Raw genomic sequence first — 20,022 nt, forward strand, 5'->3', positions numbered from 1 at the left:
TTATCTATTGATGGATACTTGGGCTCCTTCCATAATTTGGCTATTGTAAGTAATCCTGTAATAAACAGTGGTGCATATATCCTTTCAAATTAGTATTGTAGGTTTTTTTTTTGGTAGATAGTAGTGCAATTATAGATCATAGGGTAGTTCTATTTCTAATTTTTTGAGAAATCTCCAGACTGTTTTCTATAGTGGCTCTGCAGTGGAATATTATGCAGCAATTAAAAGGATGAGATTGTGCCACCTGCAATAAAATGGTTGGACCTAGAAGATACTATTGCTAAGTGAAATGTGTTGATGGAGAAAGACGAATACCATATAATTTCACTCATATGTGGAACCTAAAAAAAAAAAAACAGCAAAAAACATAATCATATGTATAAATACAGAGAACTAAATGATGGTTGCCAAAGGGGAAAGAGCTTGGGGATGGGTAAAATGGGTGAAGGGAAGTAGGAGATACAGGCTTCCAGTTATGGATGAATAAATCACAGGGTAAAGAGCACAGCTTAAGGAATATAGTCAATGATATTGTAATAGCATTGTATGATGACAGATGGTAGTGACACTTGTGGTGAGCATAATGTATAAACTTGTCTAAGTGTTTTACACTTGAAAGTAATGTAATATTGTGTGTCAACTCTATCAAATAAAAAAGGACCCCATCCAATTTAGCAAATTTATTTCAGGGTAAGGGGTACTTGACTAAGATGAGTTGAATTCAAAGACTTTTGGAAATTGAGGGCTTAGAAATTATGAAATCTGTGATTTTTTTTCTGTTTTCTCCTACAACCAGAAATAACTGACTTTGAATTACAGTTATAAATGAGTAGCACTACTTGCTACTAATATTCCTTTTTTTTAGACTTTATTTTAATTTCTACACCCAGTGTGGGGCTTGAATTTACAACCCCAAGATCAAGAGCTTCACGCTCTATTAACTGAGCCAACCAGGTACCCCACTACTAATATTTCTTAATGTGAGTTTGGGGTTTCATTCATCTCATCTTGGTATAAGAAAATAGTCCATTGTTAACTCTTAGTTGTGTGAATTATGAATCTATAAAATTATAATTGTGAAAATGAATAATGTTTAAAATGCTTAAGTGTTTTAGGAATATAGGAATGAAAAGCAGTACACAGGGACGCCTGGGTGGCTCAGCAGTTGAGCATCTGCCTTCGGCTCAGGGCCTGATCCTGGGATCAGGATCCTGGGATTGAGTCCTGCATCCAGCTCCCTCTGCCTGTGTCTCTGTCTCTATAATGAATAAATAAATAAAATCTTAAAAAAAAAAAGCAGTACACAGGAGCTTTATATACTCTGAGTAGCAACCATATAAAACTTCCATATTTGTAGAAATATGGAAAACTACAGTGAAAGTATATTGTGCACAGCAGTAGCATTTGGGTTCTTCCAGTTTTCTTTTGGGATGTTGACTAGTACTGATTTGGAAGTGCTGATAATATATTGTGATATTAAATTACAGTATCTACATTGTAGATAATAAATACAGTTTTGGAGGAGACTGAAGAAAATGAGCTAGAAATGCATGTATATTTCAGCCTTTATTTTTCCTTCTTTCTGCTGACTAAAGCAATATAATGAGTCCTTTCCTTTTCCTCTCCCTTTCCTTTTTTTCTTCTTTCTTTCTTTCTTTCTTTCTTTCTTTCTTTCTTTTTCTTTCTTCTTTCTTTCTCCATCCTTTCTTCCTTTCTTCCTTTCTTTCTTCTTATTACTTATCTGAGACAGAGCACAAGTGGGTTGGAGGGGGAGAGGGAGAAGGAGAAGCAGATTCCCTGCTGAGCAGGGAGCCTGATATGGCACGGGATTGCAGGACCCTGAGATCATGACCAGAGCTGAAGGAAGATGCTTAATGACTTAGCCACCCAGGTGCCACAATGGAAAACAAAGGGAAGCCAGAAAAAAAAAAAAGTAGTATATGAAGGATTTCTGTGGAAAAGAGTTAAAGGCCAAGAATATTCTGTATTTTGCTGGATAGGTAACTTCCTCTAAATGACATGATCTTCATATTTAAAAGTAAGTGGGAAATAATAATCCCTGGGATCTAGCAAAACCCTTCAAGATGTTAAGTTTTAATGATTTATTACTTTAATGGTTTTGAAAGTTTTTTGGAATAAATTTTTAATGGGATAGAACATAGAGTTTTTCAAAAAGTATGTATGTGAAGTTGGGACGTATATACTATGGGCTCTGTATTCAAGTGTCTATTTTCCAAATTAAGTACATAGCTCTTTTTTTTTTTTCATAGCTCTTTTTAAAATAGATGAGGGTATCAGAAAAATGACTGAGTAGTCCTTATTCAGAAAAGTGGGAAAAATAAGGTTTAATAACAAGAAAAACTTTCATTTAATTAGTGCTCACTTTGTTCCAGACATTGTTCTAAAGGCTTCACATGTATTAGAACAGTTAATCCTCTCAAAAACCCAGTGAGTTATTTTTTTTTAAGATTTTATTCATTTATTCATGCGAGACACAGAAAGAGAAAGAGGCAGAGACACAGGCAGGGGGAGAAGCAGGCTCCATGCAGGGAGCCCAACGTGGGACTCAACCCCGGGGCTCCAGGATCAGGCCCTGGATTGAAGGCGGTGCTTAACTGCTGAGCCACTGCTCCCCCAAACCCATTTAATAGATGAAATAGATAAATCTCCATTTAATAGATGAAAAAAAACTGAGAAAAGGTACTTGCCCAAAGAGCCAGGCTTTGAACCTAGAAAGTTCCAAAGCCTGTGTTCTTAACTATTAAACTATAGAGGAAATCATTTTAAGCACTTTCCCCAACTCCAGGCCCCATTAAGTTATATATTTTACATGAATTCTCTCTCTTTAAATAACAAGCTCCAGCCCTATTTTTCTTTTTTTTTTTTTTTTTAAGATTTTATTTATTTATGAGAGACACAGAGAGAGAGAAAGGAAGAAACACAGGCAGAGGGAGAAGCAGGCTCCACGCAGGGAGCCCGACGTGGGACCCAATCCCAAGACTCCAGAATCATACCCTGGGCTGAAGGCAGCGCCAAACCTCTGAGCCACTCAGGGATCCGTCCAGCCCTACTTTTCTATACTATTACCACAAGTTTGGAGAGAGGACAAGTCAGTAGATCCACATAGTATCAACCTTACCTCAAGGTTTGGAGACAAACCATAAGAGACTTTTTTTTTTTTTTTAAGGTTTATTTATTTATTCATGAGAGACGCAGAGAAAGAGACAGGCAGAGGGAGGGCTCCTTGCAGAGAGCCCAATGCAGGACTCGATCCTAGATCCCGGGATCACTCCCTGAGCTGAAGGCAGATGCTCAAGAGCTGAGCCATCTAGGCATCCCACAATAAGAGACTCTTAACTCCAGGAAACAAACAGGTTGCTGGAGGGGAACTGGAAGGGGGATGGGGTAACTGGGTGCTTGGCATTAAGGAGGGCACTTGATGCAATGAGCACAGGGTGTTAATATGCAACTGATGAATCACCGAACTCTACTTCTGAAACTAATAATATACTATATGTTAATTTAATTTCAATAAAATAAATTTTTTTTAAAGTGTTAAGTAAACTCTGTTGTTTTTTTTTTAAGATTATTTATTTAGTTATATGACAGATTGAGAGAGCACACAAGCAGTGGAAGGGGCAGGCAGAGGGAGAGGGCTCTTCCCTGCTGAGCAAGAAGCCCAAGAAGCCCAATGTACGGCTCCATCCCAGGACCCCGGGATCATGACCTGAGCCGAAGGCAGACGCTTAACTAGCTGATCCACCTAGGCGCCCCTGGATTTTTTTTTAATTTTTATTTTAATTCCAGCTAGTTGACATACAGTGTTATATTAGTTTCAGGTATAGAGTATAGTGATTCATCAATTCCATATATCACTACTTTGGGTTATTTATTTTTTAAGGTTTTTTTTTTTTTTAAGTTTTCTTTACTTAAGGAATCTCTACACCCAATATGTGGTTTGAACTCATGACCCCAAGATCTAGAGTCGCATGCTCTTCTAACCAAGCCTTGGGTTATATATTTTTAATCTAAAAATACTCTTAAGTGTTTCAAGCACACTTGACTATAAGCTCCTTATAATTTCCCAAGAATCAATTCAGTTTCAGAAAAAGATTGCTAGGGAAAATTTATTCAAATATATTTTAAAGTGCTTACTGTATGCTGGGCACAGTGCTAGACATTGAAAATTTTAAAATAATATGATCCTTCAATCTGGTATGGGAAGGATTACAGTGATGTGCTTTCTACTTTTGTTGTGACAGGTGTTCCAGGATTTGGGGACTGAAGTATTGTCTGGAGCTGCTAAAGGCTACAACATATGCCTTTTTGCCTATGGGCAGACAGGCTCTGGGAAGACATATACCATGTTGGGGACCCCAGTGAGTATTGGTATTGGAATATGATCTCTTTCTCTTGCCATAGCAAGCCTGAATCTCACACTGTCCTTGCTACTGAGAGATAGAATGTGGATTTAGTAGTTAGTCAACTTTAATAAGATTTAATGGGCTCTTTTCTGTATTAAAAATGGGTTTCTCAACCCTTTAATAGAAAGGTGAACTTTGAATAATTAGATCCTCTTTATTCAAGCCTGAGGAACCTTAGAATTGTACAACTCCCTTTGATGAAGTAGACCTTGTCAGTCTTTCTGAATTTCTCATATCATTTCCAAGTTCATCACTTGAAGCTTTTTGACACTTTTGGTGTGGACAGACCCCAGGCTGAATCTGAAGTGTTGCTTTAGGGCTGTGCAGAAATGGGGCTATATGTGTTAGATCTGAGCATTGGAAGAAGCAAGGGAACCAGCTGCTGGGATGGAGCTTTAAAAAGTGTGAGATTATGAGAGCCTTATTTTGTCATGGAAAATTGGGAAAGTAGAGGTCCTTCAGTATACCTCTTTGTTTTGGATTTAGAAGTACTTGGTGAGTTGAACTCATGGGGAGATGACAACACTATGCAGGGACATTCTCTGGGACACTTTTCCTCCCTGCTACCTTGCGCTCAGCTCATTGCTTACTTATGTCCATGTTGAGTATGATTTTACATATTTGAAATTAAAAGAAGAAAATACCCACTAAACCAGGGGTATAAAACCTTTAATCTATGTACAAGTTAGCAGTGGATCCAAGATGAAAAAATCCAAATTATTAATCCAAAATTATCCAAATAATTTTTTCCTACTAAATGTGTAAATACCCATGTGTTCTAGTTCTTCTGTATGTATAGGGATAGAAGGTTGGGGAGGGACCACAGTTGTAAATAGGTTTATCCAAGAAGGATGTAACCTTTATTGCATGAAAGCTCAGATCTGGGTTTGTTAGCTTTTCCCCTCTTCCTTCTTATGATGGTATTCTGCCTCTCAGCTGGTACATTCCTCTGTGAGTGTCTCCTGAGAGCCAGGCAAATAGAGTCTTCTGTATACCACCAGTAAAACTGCCTAAAGTGCTGAGGCTAGCACAGGAAGCCCATGTGCCCATCCTCCGCCAATAACCTTGGTTCCTGGGTGTTGGGGGGGGAGCTTCACTGTGAGTGAACAGTAATACTTTCCTTTCTTCTGTTCTCCAGACCTCTGTTGGGCTGACACCACGGATATGTGAGGTATAGACTCTATTTTGACTAGATCTTCTCAAAGTAGACCTTCTTTGTACACTCCCTTCAGTAAAACTCCAACCCTATGGTTTGTGCAGGGTCTCTTCATCAGGGAGGAGGACTATGCCCCACTGCCTTCCTCTTGTAGGATAAAAGTAAGGTAAGAACCTTTCAGGCTCTAAGGCCTAAAATACTTTCATTTCCACTCCAAATTCTAGCAGGTTCAGCTGTCCTCTCTTTGCTTCAGGAGTCATCCAGAGGAATGGAAAAAGCCACAGCAGAAATATTTTGCAGTATGAGGAGATGAACACATTTTGATCTTTGGGTTGTAGGAAAATTAATTCCTATCTCTAGGCTTAACAAACAGGTGTTTTCTGTGAACCAACTTTCTCTGGCTGTCTGGTTTCCTTTTCTTCACTTTCCTTATGGTTTCTTACCAGCTTTTGGACTTTGTCTCTTCCAGCTCTGGCTGCGTTGTTCTTTGGGTCAGCAGTTCCTAAGCTCTAGTTCCAAGACAGCGCTGGTTACTCCAATATGAGGTTTTAATCAATCTATAGTGGAAATGTTGGTGCAAGGTTACCAACTGACCTTCATTTTCTGTATTCTATTTTTTTGGTATTCAATGTCCTTTTAAAAATCATGAGACATAATTCACATACCATAAAATTCATGCTTGTGGAATTTATATAGTTTGGTAGTTTCTTTTGTTTTGGTGTTTTGTTTTATTTGGTATTTACAAGGTTGTCCAATCATCCTTATTATCTAATTCCAGAATTTTCATCAACCCAAAAAGAATAAGTGCCCTTTTTAAAAATTAAATGATAGTAAACAGTATATATACATTTTTTAAGCTTGCAAAGTAAAAATTTGCAAGCTTATATGTATGTGTATACATGCACATGTATATAAAATTTTTTATCAGTGAAATCTGGGAACCACTATTCTGAGAAACATCTGGGCTCCTTGTGTCCAAATCTGAGAAGATGAAGGAGAAACATTTTTATAAGAAGAGTGTGCATAGAGTTCAGCTGAGCTGGAGCCTTTTTTTTTTTTTTTTTTGAATAGCCACTGGCTTCATAGGCAAACATCTGATCTGTGTTCTGATGAGGAAAACCTTTTTGTAAGAAGTTTGTTTTCTTACTTAACAAAATCTTTGCTGATTTTAATTAAGAATTGTAGCTATGTTATTATTTTAAAAAGGAATAAAATGCCCACAGTACCTATAAGGGCATATCTTAACAGAATCCCAGTGTATAAAACAGGTAAAATGAAAACTGTCCTACTTAACTTAGGGGTAGGGACCAGAATATTTCTCATTTAGCTTTCCTCATTGCTAAGCAGTGGCCTTCACAGAACAATAAAAGCTGAAAGATCATGTTTGAAAATCACTTAAGAAACAAGCCTGTAGACTCTGTGGTCTGGTAGCCTGCTCAAAGTATAGGCTGGTGGCAGCATACCCCAAAATCATGCTGAAATAGCCTCTTGAAGGCTAAAGTTGAATCAGAACTGACATTGTAAACCTAAAACTGAAGTGATGACAGCTAAGGCGGCAACACAATTGTGCACATGTAGAAGGAGACTCAAGGGGGGAACCTTGGTAAAGCCAAGGTCTTAGAGTGTCAGAAGTAGAACTAGATCAAGAATTAGGGCCTTCTGATTTTTGGTTTCGTGTTTTCCCAACTTTTTTTCAAATCTAAAAATGTCACCATTTTTCAGAATTACGTTTTGAAAAGATGCCACCATTTTCCACATTCTATTTATATACCTTGTTCTACATTTCTCTAGTTTCCTGGAAATCTATAATGAACGAGTGCGGGATCTACTGAAGCAATCTGATAAAAAAAAGTCCTACTCTCTGCGGGTCAGAGAGCACCCAGAGTTGGGGCCCTATGTACAAGGTGAGCCACTGTGGCCTTGAAGTTCTGAGACCAAACTGAATTTCCTAATGGTCAGTGATTCATTCAACAAATGTATAATGAAACGTACTATGTACCACTTACTGCACTAGATGCTGGATAAGTAACAATAAATAGAAAAGACAGTCTTGCCCTCACAGGCAGACCTATAGTCTTGTGATGGTAAGGCAGAAAATAAACATTTGTAAGTTGTGATAAAGACTAATAAAAAAAACGGATTTTATGATGGAAAAGAACAATGGGCAGTATAAGTAGTCTATCTGTATAGTGTGGTCAGGAAATGCTTCTTTGAAGAGATTCAGGATTTTTTTAAAAGATTATTTATTTGAGAAATAGTGTGTGTACATGTATATGTGCAAGTGAGGGGAGGAGCAGAGGGAGTAGGAGAGAGGGAATCCTTAAGCAGACTCCCCAGTGAGTGTGGAGTCCAACAAGGGCTCCATCCCAGTACCTGAGATCATGACCTGAGCTGAAATCAAGATCCAGCCATTTAACTGACTGAGCTCTCATGGTGCCCCTAAAAGGACCAAGTATTTTTTTAAATTTTCCAATCTATGGCAAACTAATATTTGATAAAATAAAGATGAATTATGAGAAAAAGGAAAAAGATATCTTAATTACGAGCCCAAATTCTTCTTACAAATTTAAAAGATAAAAAAATCACTCTGTGACGTTATAAAAATTGCTAATATTCTCAATTTCTATATCTATCTCATTATATACCAATAATAGTTTGAGAACTGGCCCTGGTCTTTGGGCCAGCTTTGAGAAACTGCCATAGCAGATTAAGGGAATTCTTTTTTTCCCCAAGGTTTCTGAGAGTTTTTGTTTTTCAACTTTGAAGCATATTAAACTTTTTAATAAATTTCAAGTACAGTACAAAGAACTTTTTTCTTGAACCATTAGAGAGTGAACTGCCAATCTAATGACCCATCTCCCCTGATTATCTTAGGGTATCTTCCTTCCATTCCTCCAAACAGTAATGTTTTCTCGTACAATTATAACACAACCACCAAAATCAGGAACTTAACTTTGGCATGTTAATACCATCTAAGTGTTAGAGCCAAGGTAACTTTTCCCAGTTGTCCCAGTAATTGCCCATTTGAGAGTCATGTGTTGCATTTAGTTGAGGTGTCTCTCTGGTATTCTTTGGCCTGGACAGTTTCTTTGGTCTTTCTTTAACTTTCATGAACTTGACAACCATCAAGTGGTATACAACTTTGATATGTCCCATTATTCATGACTTTCAAGGTGATATCTGCCAGTTTTCTTCACTCTAAAATTGCTATTTTCCTTTTGTAATCAAGTATTTGTGGGGCAGTGCTGTGAAATCATGTACATACTCCATCTTTATCCAATTTTCAATTTATGTCAGTATAGATTAATGCTTATCTGTTCAATGAATTATCTTTTGTTACTGTGATTTTTTTTAATTTTCATGCTCAAATTATTCCAGATTTAGTCAGTGGAATCCCTTTCAAGCCCACTTCTGTAACATTTTGACATATCACTGTTACTCTTTGAGCACCTCCTTATTTTCTGGGATAGAGGTGTTCCAGGTGTTCCATCTTCTACTTTCTTTGCTTCAGTCTTGGAATCAGCCATTTATTTTTATTTTTATTTATCAGCCCTGTTCCTTTTTACTGGAGAGTAGTATTTAGAAGCTGAAGCTAAGGTCTAGGTGCTAGGTGTGCCTGTTGTTATCGATGTTACTAATTGTTGTCCCTTTGAGTGGACAGAGCTAGGTAATCGGTGCTCACACCAGTACCTCTAATTGCAGTCCAGCACAGCAGAGTTCATTCTTTTTTTTTTTTTTTTCTTTTTCTTTTTTTTTTTTTTTCTTTTTTTTTCTTGTTTTTTTTTTTTTTTTCAGAGTTCATTCTTGATTTCTCCCTTTTTGTATTTGTAATTCCTTTTTTTAAAAAATTTTTTTAAAAGATTTATTTTTTTTTTGAGAGAGAATGCAAGTGAAAGGAGGGGCAGAGGAAGAGGGAGAGAGAATCTCAAGCAGACTTCCCTCTGAACGTGGAGCCCAACATGGAGCTTGATCCTACAACTGTATCTGAGTGGAAACCAAGAGTAGGATGCCCACCTGACTGAGCCACCCAGGCACCCCTGTAGTTCTTTTACTTAACATGGGAAATACTTCTTTGATCTGCTCTCCTACATGTAATCAGCCTCCTTGCCATTGATGTCAGCTCTCTCATGTGGCTGCCCACCTTACCTGGCTATGCTGAGACACCCTCTGCTGGGCCCTTCACCACACTTCCAGCACTCTAGGTGGGGCTACCTATCCTTTAGCTTCCCACTCACTATGTGGGTACATTCTGTACTCCTATTGGTTTTTGTATCCCTTTGCTGGGCTACCTCTCCACTCTGACATGGAAGCCCTTGGTCACTTGGCCAGTCTCTCCGTGGGGATCCCTTTCTCACCTTGAGTTGGCTCTGACTTCCTATGGCAGGCCATCCCTGCATGTGGCCAGCCTGCTAACCAGGCCTGGACTGCCTCCATCAGGATGCTCCCCTCAGCCCCCTTGGGCTCTGACTTTCTGGGCCAGGCTACCACACATGTGGTCACCCTCCTCACCCAGCTCTCTTGCCAGGCCTTCCTTTTGTGTGGATACCCTTTCCACCCTACTCAGGCTTAGTCTCAGCCATATTAGGCAACCCCTATGTGGATGCCCTCTCCCTCCTTTCAGGCTCTTCACCCTGCTCTGCATCACTGTAGCCCCTCAACCTCATGGGTAGCCTGCCATTTTCTGTTCCACTTGATAACTTTTGGACTAAATTGTGCAGGGAAGGGAAATAGGATGCTAAAAATGTTATAATAAAAGTACTGGTTTTTACAAATGCTTTTTTTTTAAGATTTTATTTATTTATTCATGAGAAACACAGACAAAGAGGAGAGAGAGAGAGGCAGAGACACAGGCAGAGGGAGAAGCAGTCTCCATGTGGGGAGCCTGACATGGGACTCAATCCCGGGTCTCCAGGATCAGGCCCTGGGCTAAAGGCGGCACTAAACCACTGAGCCACCCAGGCTGCCCTACAAATGCTTTTCTATATAGCATGTGACTTTTGTCCTTTATTCTGCTAATGTGGTTAATTATACTGATTTTTAATTAATTAAATTAATTAACTGATTTAATTAAACTGCTTGTTTTGGTTTTTTTTCCCTAAAGAATAAAAAGTACTTTTTAAAAAAAATTTTTTTCTAAAGATGAGGAAATACTTCTTAAAAAATTCTTTTATTTAAATTCAATGTAGTTAACATACAGTGTATTACTAGTTTCAGGGGTAGAATTTAGTGGTTCATCAGTTTCATATAACACCTGTTCTCTTTGCATCCAGTGCCCTCTTTAATGCCCGTCACCCATTTACCCCATCCCCCCACCCACCTCTCCTCTAGCAACCCTCAGCTTGTTTCCTAAAGTTAAGAATTGCTTATGATTTGTCTCCCTGTTTTTATCTTATTTTTCCTTCCCTTCCTCTATGTTCATCTGTTTTTCCCTTAAAATACACATATGAGTGAAATAACATGGTATTTGTCTTTCTCTGACTGACTTATTTCACTTAGTATGATACCCTCTAGTTTCATCCACATCGCTGCAAATGGCAAGATTTCATTCTTTTTGATAGCTGAGTAATATTCCTCTGTGTGTGTGTGTGTGTGTGTATAAACCACATCCTCTTTATCCATATACTGATTGATTTTTGAATATTACAGCAATCTTGAATTCCTGGAATAGACCCGACTTAGTTGTGATATATTATCCTTTTTATATGTTGCTGGATTTGGGTTTCTGATGCTTTATTTGGGCTTATTGCATCTATGTTCAATAGTGAAATTAATCATCCTCCTTATCCTATTCCTTCTCTTCCTCCTCTACTTCTTCCTCTTCTTCCTACTCCTCTGCTTCTCCGTCCTTAGGTTTAGGTATAAACATTGTGTTTGTTTCTTGAAATGAGCTGAGAGATACTCTCTTTCTATTTTCTGAAAGATTTTTTATAAGATTGAAGTTATTTCCTCCTGAAATATTTGGTAGAATTTCCTGGCAAAGCCATCTGCATCTGGAAGACTTTTTTGTGAGAAAGTTTAAAATTATAGATTTGCTTTCTTTCAGATACTCTATTTATTGCATCAGTTTTGGTAGATTGTATTTTTCTCTTCTTTTTTTTTTCTTGAGAGAGAGAGAGGGTACCCACATGAAGTGGGGGTGAGGGAGAAGGAGGGAAAATCCCAAGCAGGCTTCATACCCAGTGCAGATGGGAGGCTTGATCCCACAACCTTGAGATCATGACCTGAGCGGAAATAAAAAATTGAACGTTTAACCAACTGAGCCACCAAGACGCCTCAGTAGATTGTATTTTTCTAAGAAAAATCTGTTCCCTCTAAATTTTAAAAATCCATTTTCATAAAGTGTAATATTCTCTTACATTTTATATATAAGAGATCATTTAAATGTAGGACTTCTGTGGAGTGCCTGGCTGGCTCTGTCATTAGAGCTTGTGACTCTTGGTCTCATGGTTGTGAGTTCAAGCCCCACTTAGAATCTTCTTTTTTTTTTTCATTATTAACATTGGTTATCTATACCTTTTCTCTTTTATTCTTATTCAGTTTAAGAATTTATTTATTTTGTCTTTTCAAAGAATCAACTTTTGGCTTTGTAGATTCCCTCTATTGTAAGTTTATTTTTTATTTATTAGTTGTCCATATTTTTATTTAATATTTATTCATTTTTATATTTTATACCTCCTAGTTTTTTTAGTCTAATTAGGTTTTGTTTAGCTATTGTAAGTAGTTGTTTAGCTTGTGGTTTTTCAACCTTTCTTCTTGTGTATTTACAGCTATAAATTTCTCTGGGTAACTGTGGCTTTAACTGCATTGCCCATGTTTTAATGTTTAGTATCTTTATCATTATTCAGATTAAAACATGTATAATTTCTATTATGATTTCTTTTGTGATCTATAAGTTATTTAGAAATGTTTCTTAATTTTCATACATTTGGGAGATTTTTCTTGTTTGTTCATTAATTCTTTCTCTCTTTTTCTTTGTCTTTTCTCTTTTTTCCTTCCTTCCCTCCTTCCCTCTTTTCTTCCTTTCCTCCTTCTTTTCTACCCTCCCTCACTCCCTCCTTCCTTCCTTCTTTTCTCCACACCCAATGTGGGGCTTCAACTCACTACCCTGAGATCAAGAGATGCAAGCTCTGCTGACTGAGCCGGCCAGGTGCCCCTCTAGTTCTCTTTTTAAAGGTGTCCAGTTTAATAGAATTACCTTGTAGGGGATCCCTGGGTGGCTCAACAGTTTAGTGCCTGCCTTCAGCTCAGGACATGATCCTGGAGTCCTGGGATCGAGTCCCACATCAGGCTCCCTGCATGGAGCCTGCTTCTTCCTCTGACTGTGTCTTTGCCCTCCCCGCCCCCCATGAATAAATAAATAAATAAAATCTTTAAAAAATTGCCTGTATTTAGAGAACAGCTCTCTTTATGATTTCATTTAAAAAACATGTATAGCAGTTTAGTTTGTGGCCTAGCATATGTTTAATTCTAGTAAATATTGTGATTTAAAATAATGTGTGTAACATGCAGTAGTTGAGCATAGTATTTATGTAATACCATTTATCAAGTTTGCTGCTTTCATCATTTAAATCTTTTATAACCCTATTAATATTTTGGGGGGGGCTTGTTTTATCAGATACTAAGACAAGTTAAAATTTCCTGCTATGACTATAGATATTTTTTTCTCCTTTTAGTTCTGTCAATTTTTGTTTTATATACATATTATATACATTTCCTCTTTTTTTGGTTTTGAGGCTTTATTATTTGTATATAAAACTAGAATTATTAAATCTTCCTGATGAATTGAACCCTTTTATCATTGTGAAGGATTGTTCTTTATCTCTAGTAATTTTTTTTAAAGATTTTATTTATTTATTCATGAGAGACACAGGCAGAGGGAGAAGCAGGCTCCATGTGGGGAACCTGACGTGGGCCTCAATCCTGGGTCTCCAGGATCAGGCCCTGGGCTGAAGGCAGCACTAAACCGCTGAGCCACCCGGGCTGCCCTCTAGTAATGTTTTTGCCCTAAAGTCTGCTTGACTTAGACATACTATAGCTACACCTGTCTTTTGGTTAGTATTTGCATTTTTATCTTTTTCATGCTTTCAGTATTTCTGTACATGTTTTAGATGCATTTCTTTTTTTTTATATAAATTAATTTTTATTGGTGTTCAATTTACAAACATACAGAAAAACACCCAGTGCTCATCCCGTCAAGTGTCCGCCTCAGTGCCCGTCACCCATTCCCCTCCACCCCCCGCCCTCCTCCCCTTCCACCACCCCTAGTTCGTTTCCCAGAGTTAAGAGTCTTTATGTTCTGTCTCCCTTCCTGATATTTCCCACACATTTCTTTTCCCTTCCTTTATATTCCCTTTCACTATTATTTATATTCCCCAAATGAATGAGAACATACACTGTTTGTCCTTCTCCAATTGACTTACTTCACTCAGCATAATACCCTCCAGTTCCATCCACGTTGAAGCAAATGGTGGGTATTTGTCGTTTCTAATGGCTGAGTAATATTCCATTGTATACATAAACCACATCTTCTTTATCCATTCATCTTTCGATGGACACCGAGGCTCCTTCCACAGTTTGGCTATTGTGGACATTGCTGCTAGAAACATCGGGGGTGCAGGTGTCCCGGCGTTTCATTGCATCTGAATCTTTGGGGTAAATCCCCAACAGTGCAATTGCTGGGTCGTAGGGCAGGTCTATTTTTAACTCTTTGAGGAACCTCCACACAGTTTACCAGAGTGGCTGCACCAGTTCACATTCCCACCAACATTGTAAGAGGGTTCCCTTTTCTCCGCATCCTCTCCAACATTTGTTGTTTCCTGCCTTGTTAATTTTCCCCATTCTCACTGGTGTGAGGTGGTATCTCATTGTGGTTTTGATTTGTATTTCCCTGATGGCAAGTGATGCAGAGCATTTTCTCATGTGCATGTTGGCCATGTCCATGTCTTCCTCTGTGAGATTTCTCTTCATGTCTTTTGCCCATTTCATGATTGGATTGTTTTTTCTTTGGTGTTGAGTTTAATAAGTTCTTTATAGATTTTGGAAACTAGCCCTTTATCTGATACGTCATTTGCAAATATCTTCTCCCATTCTGTAGGTTGTCTTTTAGTTTTGTTGATTGTATCGTTTGCTGTGGAAAAGCTTCTTATCTTGATGAAGTCCCAATAGTTCATTTTTGCTTTTGTTTCTTTTGCCTTTGTAGATGTATCTTGCAAGAAGTTACTGTGGCCAAGTTCAAAAAGGGTGTTGCCTGTGTTCTCCTCTATGATTTTGATGGAATGTTTTAGATGCATTTCTTACTAAAATATTTATTTGGCTTTTGCTTTATGTAGCATCACACTTTTGATCTTTTGAGTATTGTGGGTCTGTTTATTTTTAATGTAATTACTAATTTTATTTAGGTTTAAATCTATTACCGTGTGCTTTTTCCTTACATTGTTTTATGTTCCTTTTTCTCTAATGTCTTTTGGGTTAAAATTTTTTTCAAAGATTTTATTTGAGAGCATGAGAAGGAGGGGCAGAGAGAGTCTTACACAGACTCCACGCTGAGTGTGGAATCTTATGTAGAGCTCAGTCTCAAGACCTGAGATCATGACCTGAGCTGAAACCAAGAGTCCAGTGCTTAACCGCTTAACTGACTGCACCACCCAAGTGCCCCCTTTTGGGTTAATTTTTAAAAATTCGTATTTCTCCTCTGATAGCTTACTATTTTTATGTTGTCTTACTATTATTTTAATAGTCCCTCTAAAGATTACATGAATCATTGAATGATTACATGAATCATTGAATTAAAGTTTAGTATTAGTTGGTACTTTTACTTTTTCCTAGATAATGAGAGAACCTTAGAAGACTTGAACTCCATTTATCCTTCTTATATGCCATTTTTGTGGCTCTGTTTTTTTTTTTTTTTTTTTTGTAATAAGATAATGGCCTTACATTTTATCTGGAATTTTCCCCTCAGCCTTAAGAATAATCTTTAGTTTTTCCTCTAGTGTGGATCTGCTATGGACAAATTCTCATTTTCAGTTGGTTGAAATTTTTCTTTCTTTGCTTTTCCCTCCCTCCCTCCCTTCCTTCCTTCCTTTTCAAGATTTTATTTATTTATTCATGAGAGAGAGAGAGAGAGAGGCAGAGACATAGGCAGAGGGAGAAGCAGGCTCCCTTTGGGGAACTGGATGCGGGACTTGATCCCAGCACCCCGGGATCACGACCTGAGCCAAAGGCAGACGGTCAACCATTGAACCACCCTGGTGCCCCTATTTCTTTATTCTTGAAGAGGATTTCATGGAGTATAGAATTTTAAGTTTTTTTTTTTTACTGTTTAAAATTTATTCCATTGTCTTCTGCCTTCCATTGTTTCTTTTGAGAAATCTCAATAATTTCTGAATTTTTCTCTTTGTTTTTGGTTTTCAGCAGTTTATCATTAGGTACCTAAAATCTACCTAGAGTAGATTTTGAGATGTTTGTGTTTGTATGTATACACGCACATGCATGAGCACACTCGCGTGTACTGGGCTTCTTGAATCTGATTTAACGCTTCTTTATCAGGGACTCAGCAGATGAGTGTCTGCTTTTGGGATCAGGGCTCGCTCTCTCTCTCTCTCTCTCTCATGAATAAATAAAATCTTTAAAAAAAATAATGCGTCTTGATCAACTGTGGACATTTTTTAGCCATTGTTTGTTGTCATAATTGCTTTTACTCTTTGCTTTTGTAACTCCACTTACAGATGTGTTAGGCCTATTTCTTATATATGCTGATTCTTACCCTCTCTTCTCTGTTTTTTACATTTTGTCTTTCTGTGCTTTATTTTGGATATATGATTCTGACCTTTTTGTCCGCCATTTTTTTCAACTATGTCTAACCTCCTATTAAACGTAGATATTGAATACTTATTTTCACTTTATTATTTTTTTATTTCCCAGATCTCCATTTGATTCTTTCATTATAGCTTCCAATTTTCTCTGAAATTTTGTAATCTTGTTATTCAGTTTCATGAAAATAGTAAGCAGATTTACTTTAAAGTTACTGTAACCCCAATATCTGAATTTTTCTTGCATCTCTATTGTGTGTTATTTTTGCTGGTTTTCATTTATTTATTGCCAAGTATACTTGAATGTTTGATATGTTATAATTTTGTCCCAGATGGCATTTGCTAAATTGTTTAGAGTAATAATTTGGACGTGGGACTCCATCCGGGTCTCCAAGATCACACCCCAGGCTGCAGGCGGCGCCAAACCACTGCGCCACCGGGGCTGCCCTGTTGAATTTATTTTTATTTTTTATTTTTTATTTTTTATTTTTTATTTTTTGTTGAATTTATTTTTAAAATTTTATATCCAGTATAGCTAACATACAGTGTTATATTAGTTTCAGGTGTGTAATATGGTGATTCAACAATTCTACACATTATTCATTGCCCATCATGTTAAGGAACTCTTAATCCCCATCACCTATTTCACCTGTCCCCCACTCACCTCCCCTCCAATAACCATCAGTTCTCTAGATGAGCAGTTAAGAGTCCGTTTTTCTTTTCTTTTTTTCTTTGTTCATTTGTTTTGTTTCTTAAATTCCACATGAGTGAAATCATATGGTATTTGTCTTTTTCTGACTTATTTCACTTAGTGTTATACTCTCTAGTCCCATCCATATTATTGTAAATGGCAAGATTTCATTCCTATTTATGGCTGAGTAATATTCCATTATATATGTCTATGTTGTATATCTGTATCACAGTTTCTTTGTTCATCTATCAATGGACACTGGGCTGCTTCCATATTTTGGCTCTTGTGAATAATGCTGCTATAAACATAGAGGCGCATATATCTTTTCAAATTAGAGTTTTCCTATTCTTTTCGGTAAATAGTGGAATTACTGGACCATATGGTCATTCTGTTTTTAATTTTGTGAGGAATCTCCATGTTGGCTTCCACAGTGGTTGCACTAGTTTGCATTCTTACTTATAGTATGTGAGGGTTCCCTTCTCGCTGCATTCTCACCAACATTTGTTGTTTCTTGTGTTTTTTTATTTTAGCCATTCTAGCAGGTATGGGGTGATACCTCATTGTGGTTTTAACAATAATTTCTCATTATAAAGAAATCTACTCAGTGTTGAAATTGCTTTGCTAATTCCTAGCGTAATTCAGTAATGAGCCAACAAAGTTAGTTTGTTCTGTATCTCTGATTCATTTGTGAAGGAATGTTTTAACTTAATCAGTAACCACTCATAAACACTTACTTTCATGTCCTAAGCTCCTCTTCATCTACGCGAAGCCTACTCATTCTGTAGTGACTAAATTCAAGTCTCACTTCCTCCATGGAGCCTGCCCTGGCCGCTTCTCTGACTGCCTTAGCATTTATTATCTCTTCTACTCTGGTGGCATTTGGCCATATTATGTTATATAGTGTAATTTATGACTGTAAATTGTGATTGATAGGGACATGTGTATTGTATGTTTTGCATGCCAAATTGAGTTTGCCATCTTTTGGGACACGTAGCATCTGTTTACCTCAGCAATTTTGTGAGGGCCAAAGGAGGTAATATAGTAACTTTTCTTATACATATGTAGCTAAATTGTAAGGAATTACCATTGTTTTTGTTGTTGTTAGTATAACCACTTTATTAATTCTGGGCTACATTCTCTGTGAGGGCAGAGACCTGTGTTTCCAGAGTCTATCATAACGCCTCATAGTAGGCTTCCAATAAAAATTTGTTGATTTAATATATTATCTTAAGGAATTTAGTCTTTCTCATGTTTGTCTATCAAATGATATAGGATAAAGTTAATGACCTACAGGAAGAAATTACACTTTACCAAAAATTTTATTTTCTTTTTTCCTCCCTCACAAATCTGATAGGTTTATCTCAACATGTAGTTACCAACTATAAGCAAGTAATTCAACTCTTGGAGGAGGGAATAGCAAACAGGTAACAGGTTTATTTGTTGCTGTCCTTCTTTCAGTTTCATTCTTCTTTCCTGTATGCTCATCTCCCTTTGGAGTATATGATTATACTTCTCACAGTAGCTTCCCATCTTTACAATCAAGAGGCCTTTCTCAGAATAGTAATGTACCCAGGATAAGGGGCAGTGGCTAAGATTTTGTGCATTTCTCATTAGTAGTGAAGCTGGAGTTTGTTCTTGATATGGTAATATTAGGCAGTAAGCCCAGAGTTTTCTCTGTGTTTTGCCTTATAATATACAACTTTTGCTATTTTAATTAAAAAAAAAAGATTCTTGCCTGCATTGTCCTCTCTGTAAGCTTGATAGAAATAAGATTCAATATAGTTTTAAGTGTTTCAGAAAACCATTTTTCTTCTAGTTTTGCATACTTGTAAAGGCCACTCAAAAAAGACTGTTTTGAATCTGCTATGAATAAGCACTTAGACTCTCCTATAAGCTATTGTAAATTGTGATAATATTCCATATTGTTAGTTACTAAGAAATACCCAGACTGTTATTAGTATATGCCTGAAAGAATAGCCTTTCTACCTGGAAAAAATGCTGGGATGTAGTCTTTTTACCCTATTAGTGGCTAGTCTAAGTTAATTGACCATGAAGGAGGAACTTTAAATTTAACTTTCTGCTCCTTGGGTTTCATGGAACTATCCTGGTCTTCAGGGTACCCTGGGTTCCTTGATCTTTAAGTGTCAGGCTTCACTTTTTTAATCCTTGAATCATGAGACCTGCCTTTGGAGTTTGACTCTTCAATTCTCCAGCTCCTCTGAGAACAGAAGGCAATGAGATGGTCTTAAACTGAAATATGATTGACTTAGATTTAGATAAAGGGAAGACTCTTCTGACTTTCTAAAGAAGATTATGAATTTTACTGGCTCAAGTATGACATCGACATAATTCAAGATCTCATTTCAAATTCTTTTCTGACACTATAAGATTAATATTTAGTGTTTAATAACATTTTACTTTCTCTTTGACACTTCTCCAGCAAGCTCTCTACCTCCATTTGCCCTACTTAAATGGGCCTATTTTAGGGATATTCTTCCAGGTTGATGGCGCTCTTGTATTCCCCTTTTCAACTCTGATTTTTGCTTCTCTTGCTTAAAAAATGTTCTAATGTGGTTTACTATGAAGCTACACTCCCTTTTATTCTCAGATATCAGTACCTAGAATGCTGCTTTTGCCATTTTTGGACCACTCTCCTAACTAAACTGAATTAAATATGGATGTTTTAGGATTCTCACCTGTGAACCTTGGCACTAACATTTCTTGTGTTCCCCATGGATTCTTAAGGATTCACCATGCATAAACTATACTTATCCTAATTGTTTTCCTTTATGTACACAGAATCACAGCAGCTACTCATATTCATGAGGCCAGCAGCAGATCCCATGCCATCTTCACTATCTACTATACACAGGTTGGTTACCCCTTTATTTGCTTAGATTTCTTCCTTTTCTAGCCCCTTTTGACTGCTTTCTTGTTGTCTTA

At 37.3% G+C, this 20,022-nt stretch overlaps 1 protein-coding gene across 3 annotated transcripts in view; it reads left to right on the top strand.

Moving 5' to 3' along the window:
- The window catches only part of STARD9 (StAR related lipid transfer domain containing 9), a 135,155-nt gene that overhangs the window by 57,803 nt on the left and 57,330 nt on the right, over positions 1-20,022 (top strand). The window contains exons 4-10 of one of the 3 annotated variants that reach the window (XM_072740621.1): positions 2,895-3,145; positions 4,263-4,379; positions 5,563-5,595; positions 5,685-5,746; positions 7,372-7,484; positions 18,434-18,503; positions 19,879-19,951. In XM_072740621.1, the coding sequence (XP_072596722.1) occupies positions 4,365-4,379; positions 5,563-5,595; positions 5,685-5,746; positions 7,372-7,484; positions 18,434-18,503; positions 19,879-19,951 (366 nt within the window). In that variant the 5' untranslated portion in view covers positions 2,895-3,145; positions 4,263-4,364. The remainder of the gene's footprint in view (positions 1-2,894; positions 3,146-4,262; positions 4,380-5,562; positions 5,596-5,684; positions 5,747-7,371; positions 7,485-18,433; positions 18,504-19,878; positions 19,952-20,022) is intronic. The other 2 variants (XM_025998558.2, XM_072740622.1) reach the window with 2 other exon arrangements.

The sequence above is a fragment of the Vulpes vulpes genome, chromosome 15 (assembly GCF_048418805.1).
Source record: "Vulpes vulpes isolate BD-2025 chromosome 15, VulVul3, whole genome shotgun sequence".
In the NCBI taxonomy this organism is placed as follows: domain Eukaryota; kingdom Metazoa; phylum Chordata; class Mammalia; order Carnivora; family Canidae; genus Vulpes; species Vulpes vulpes.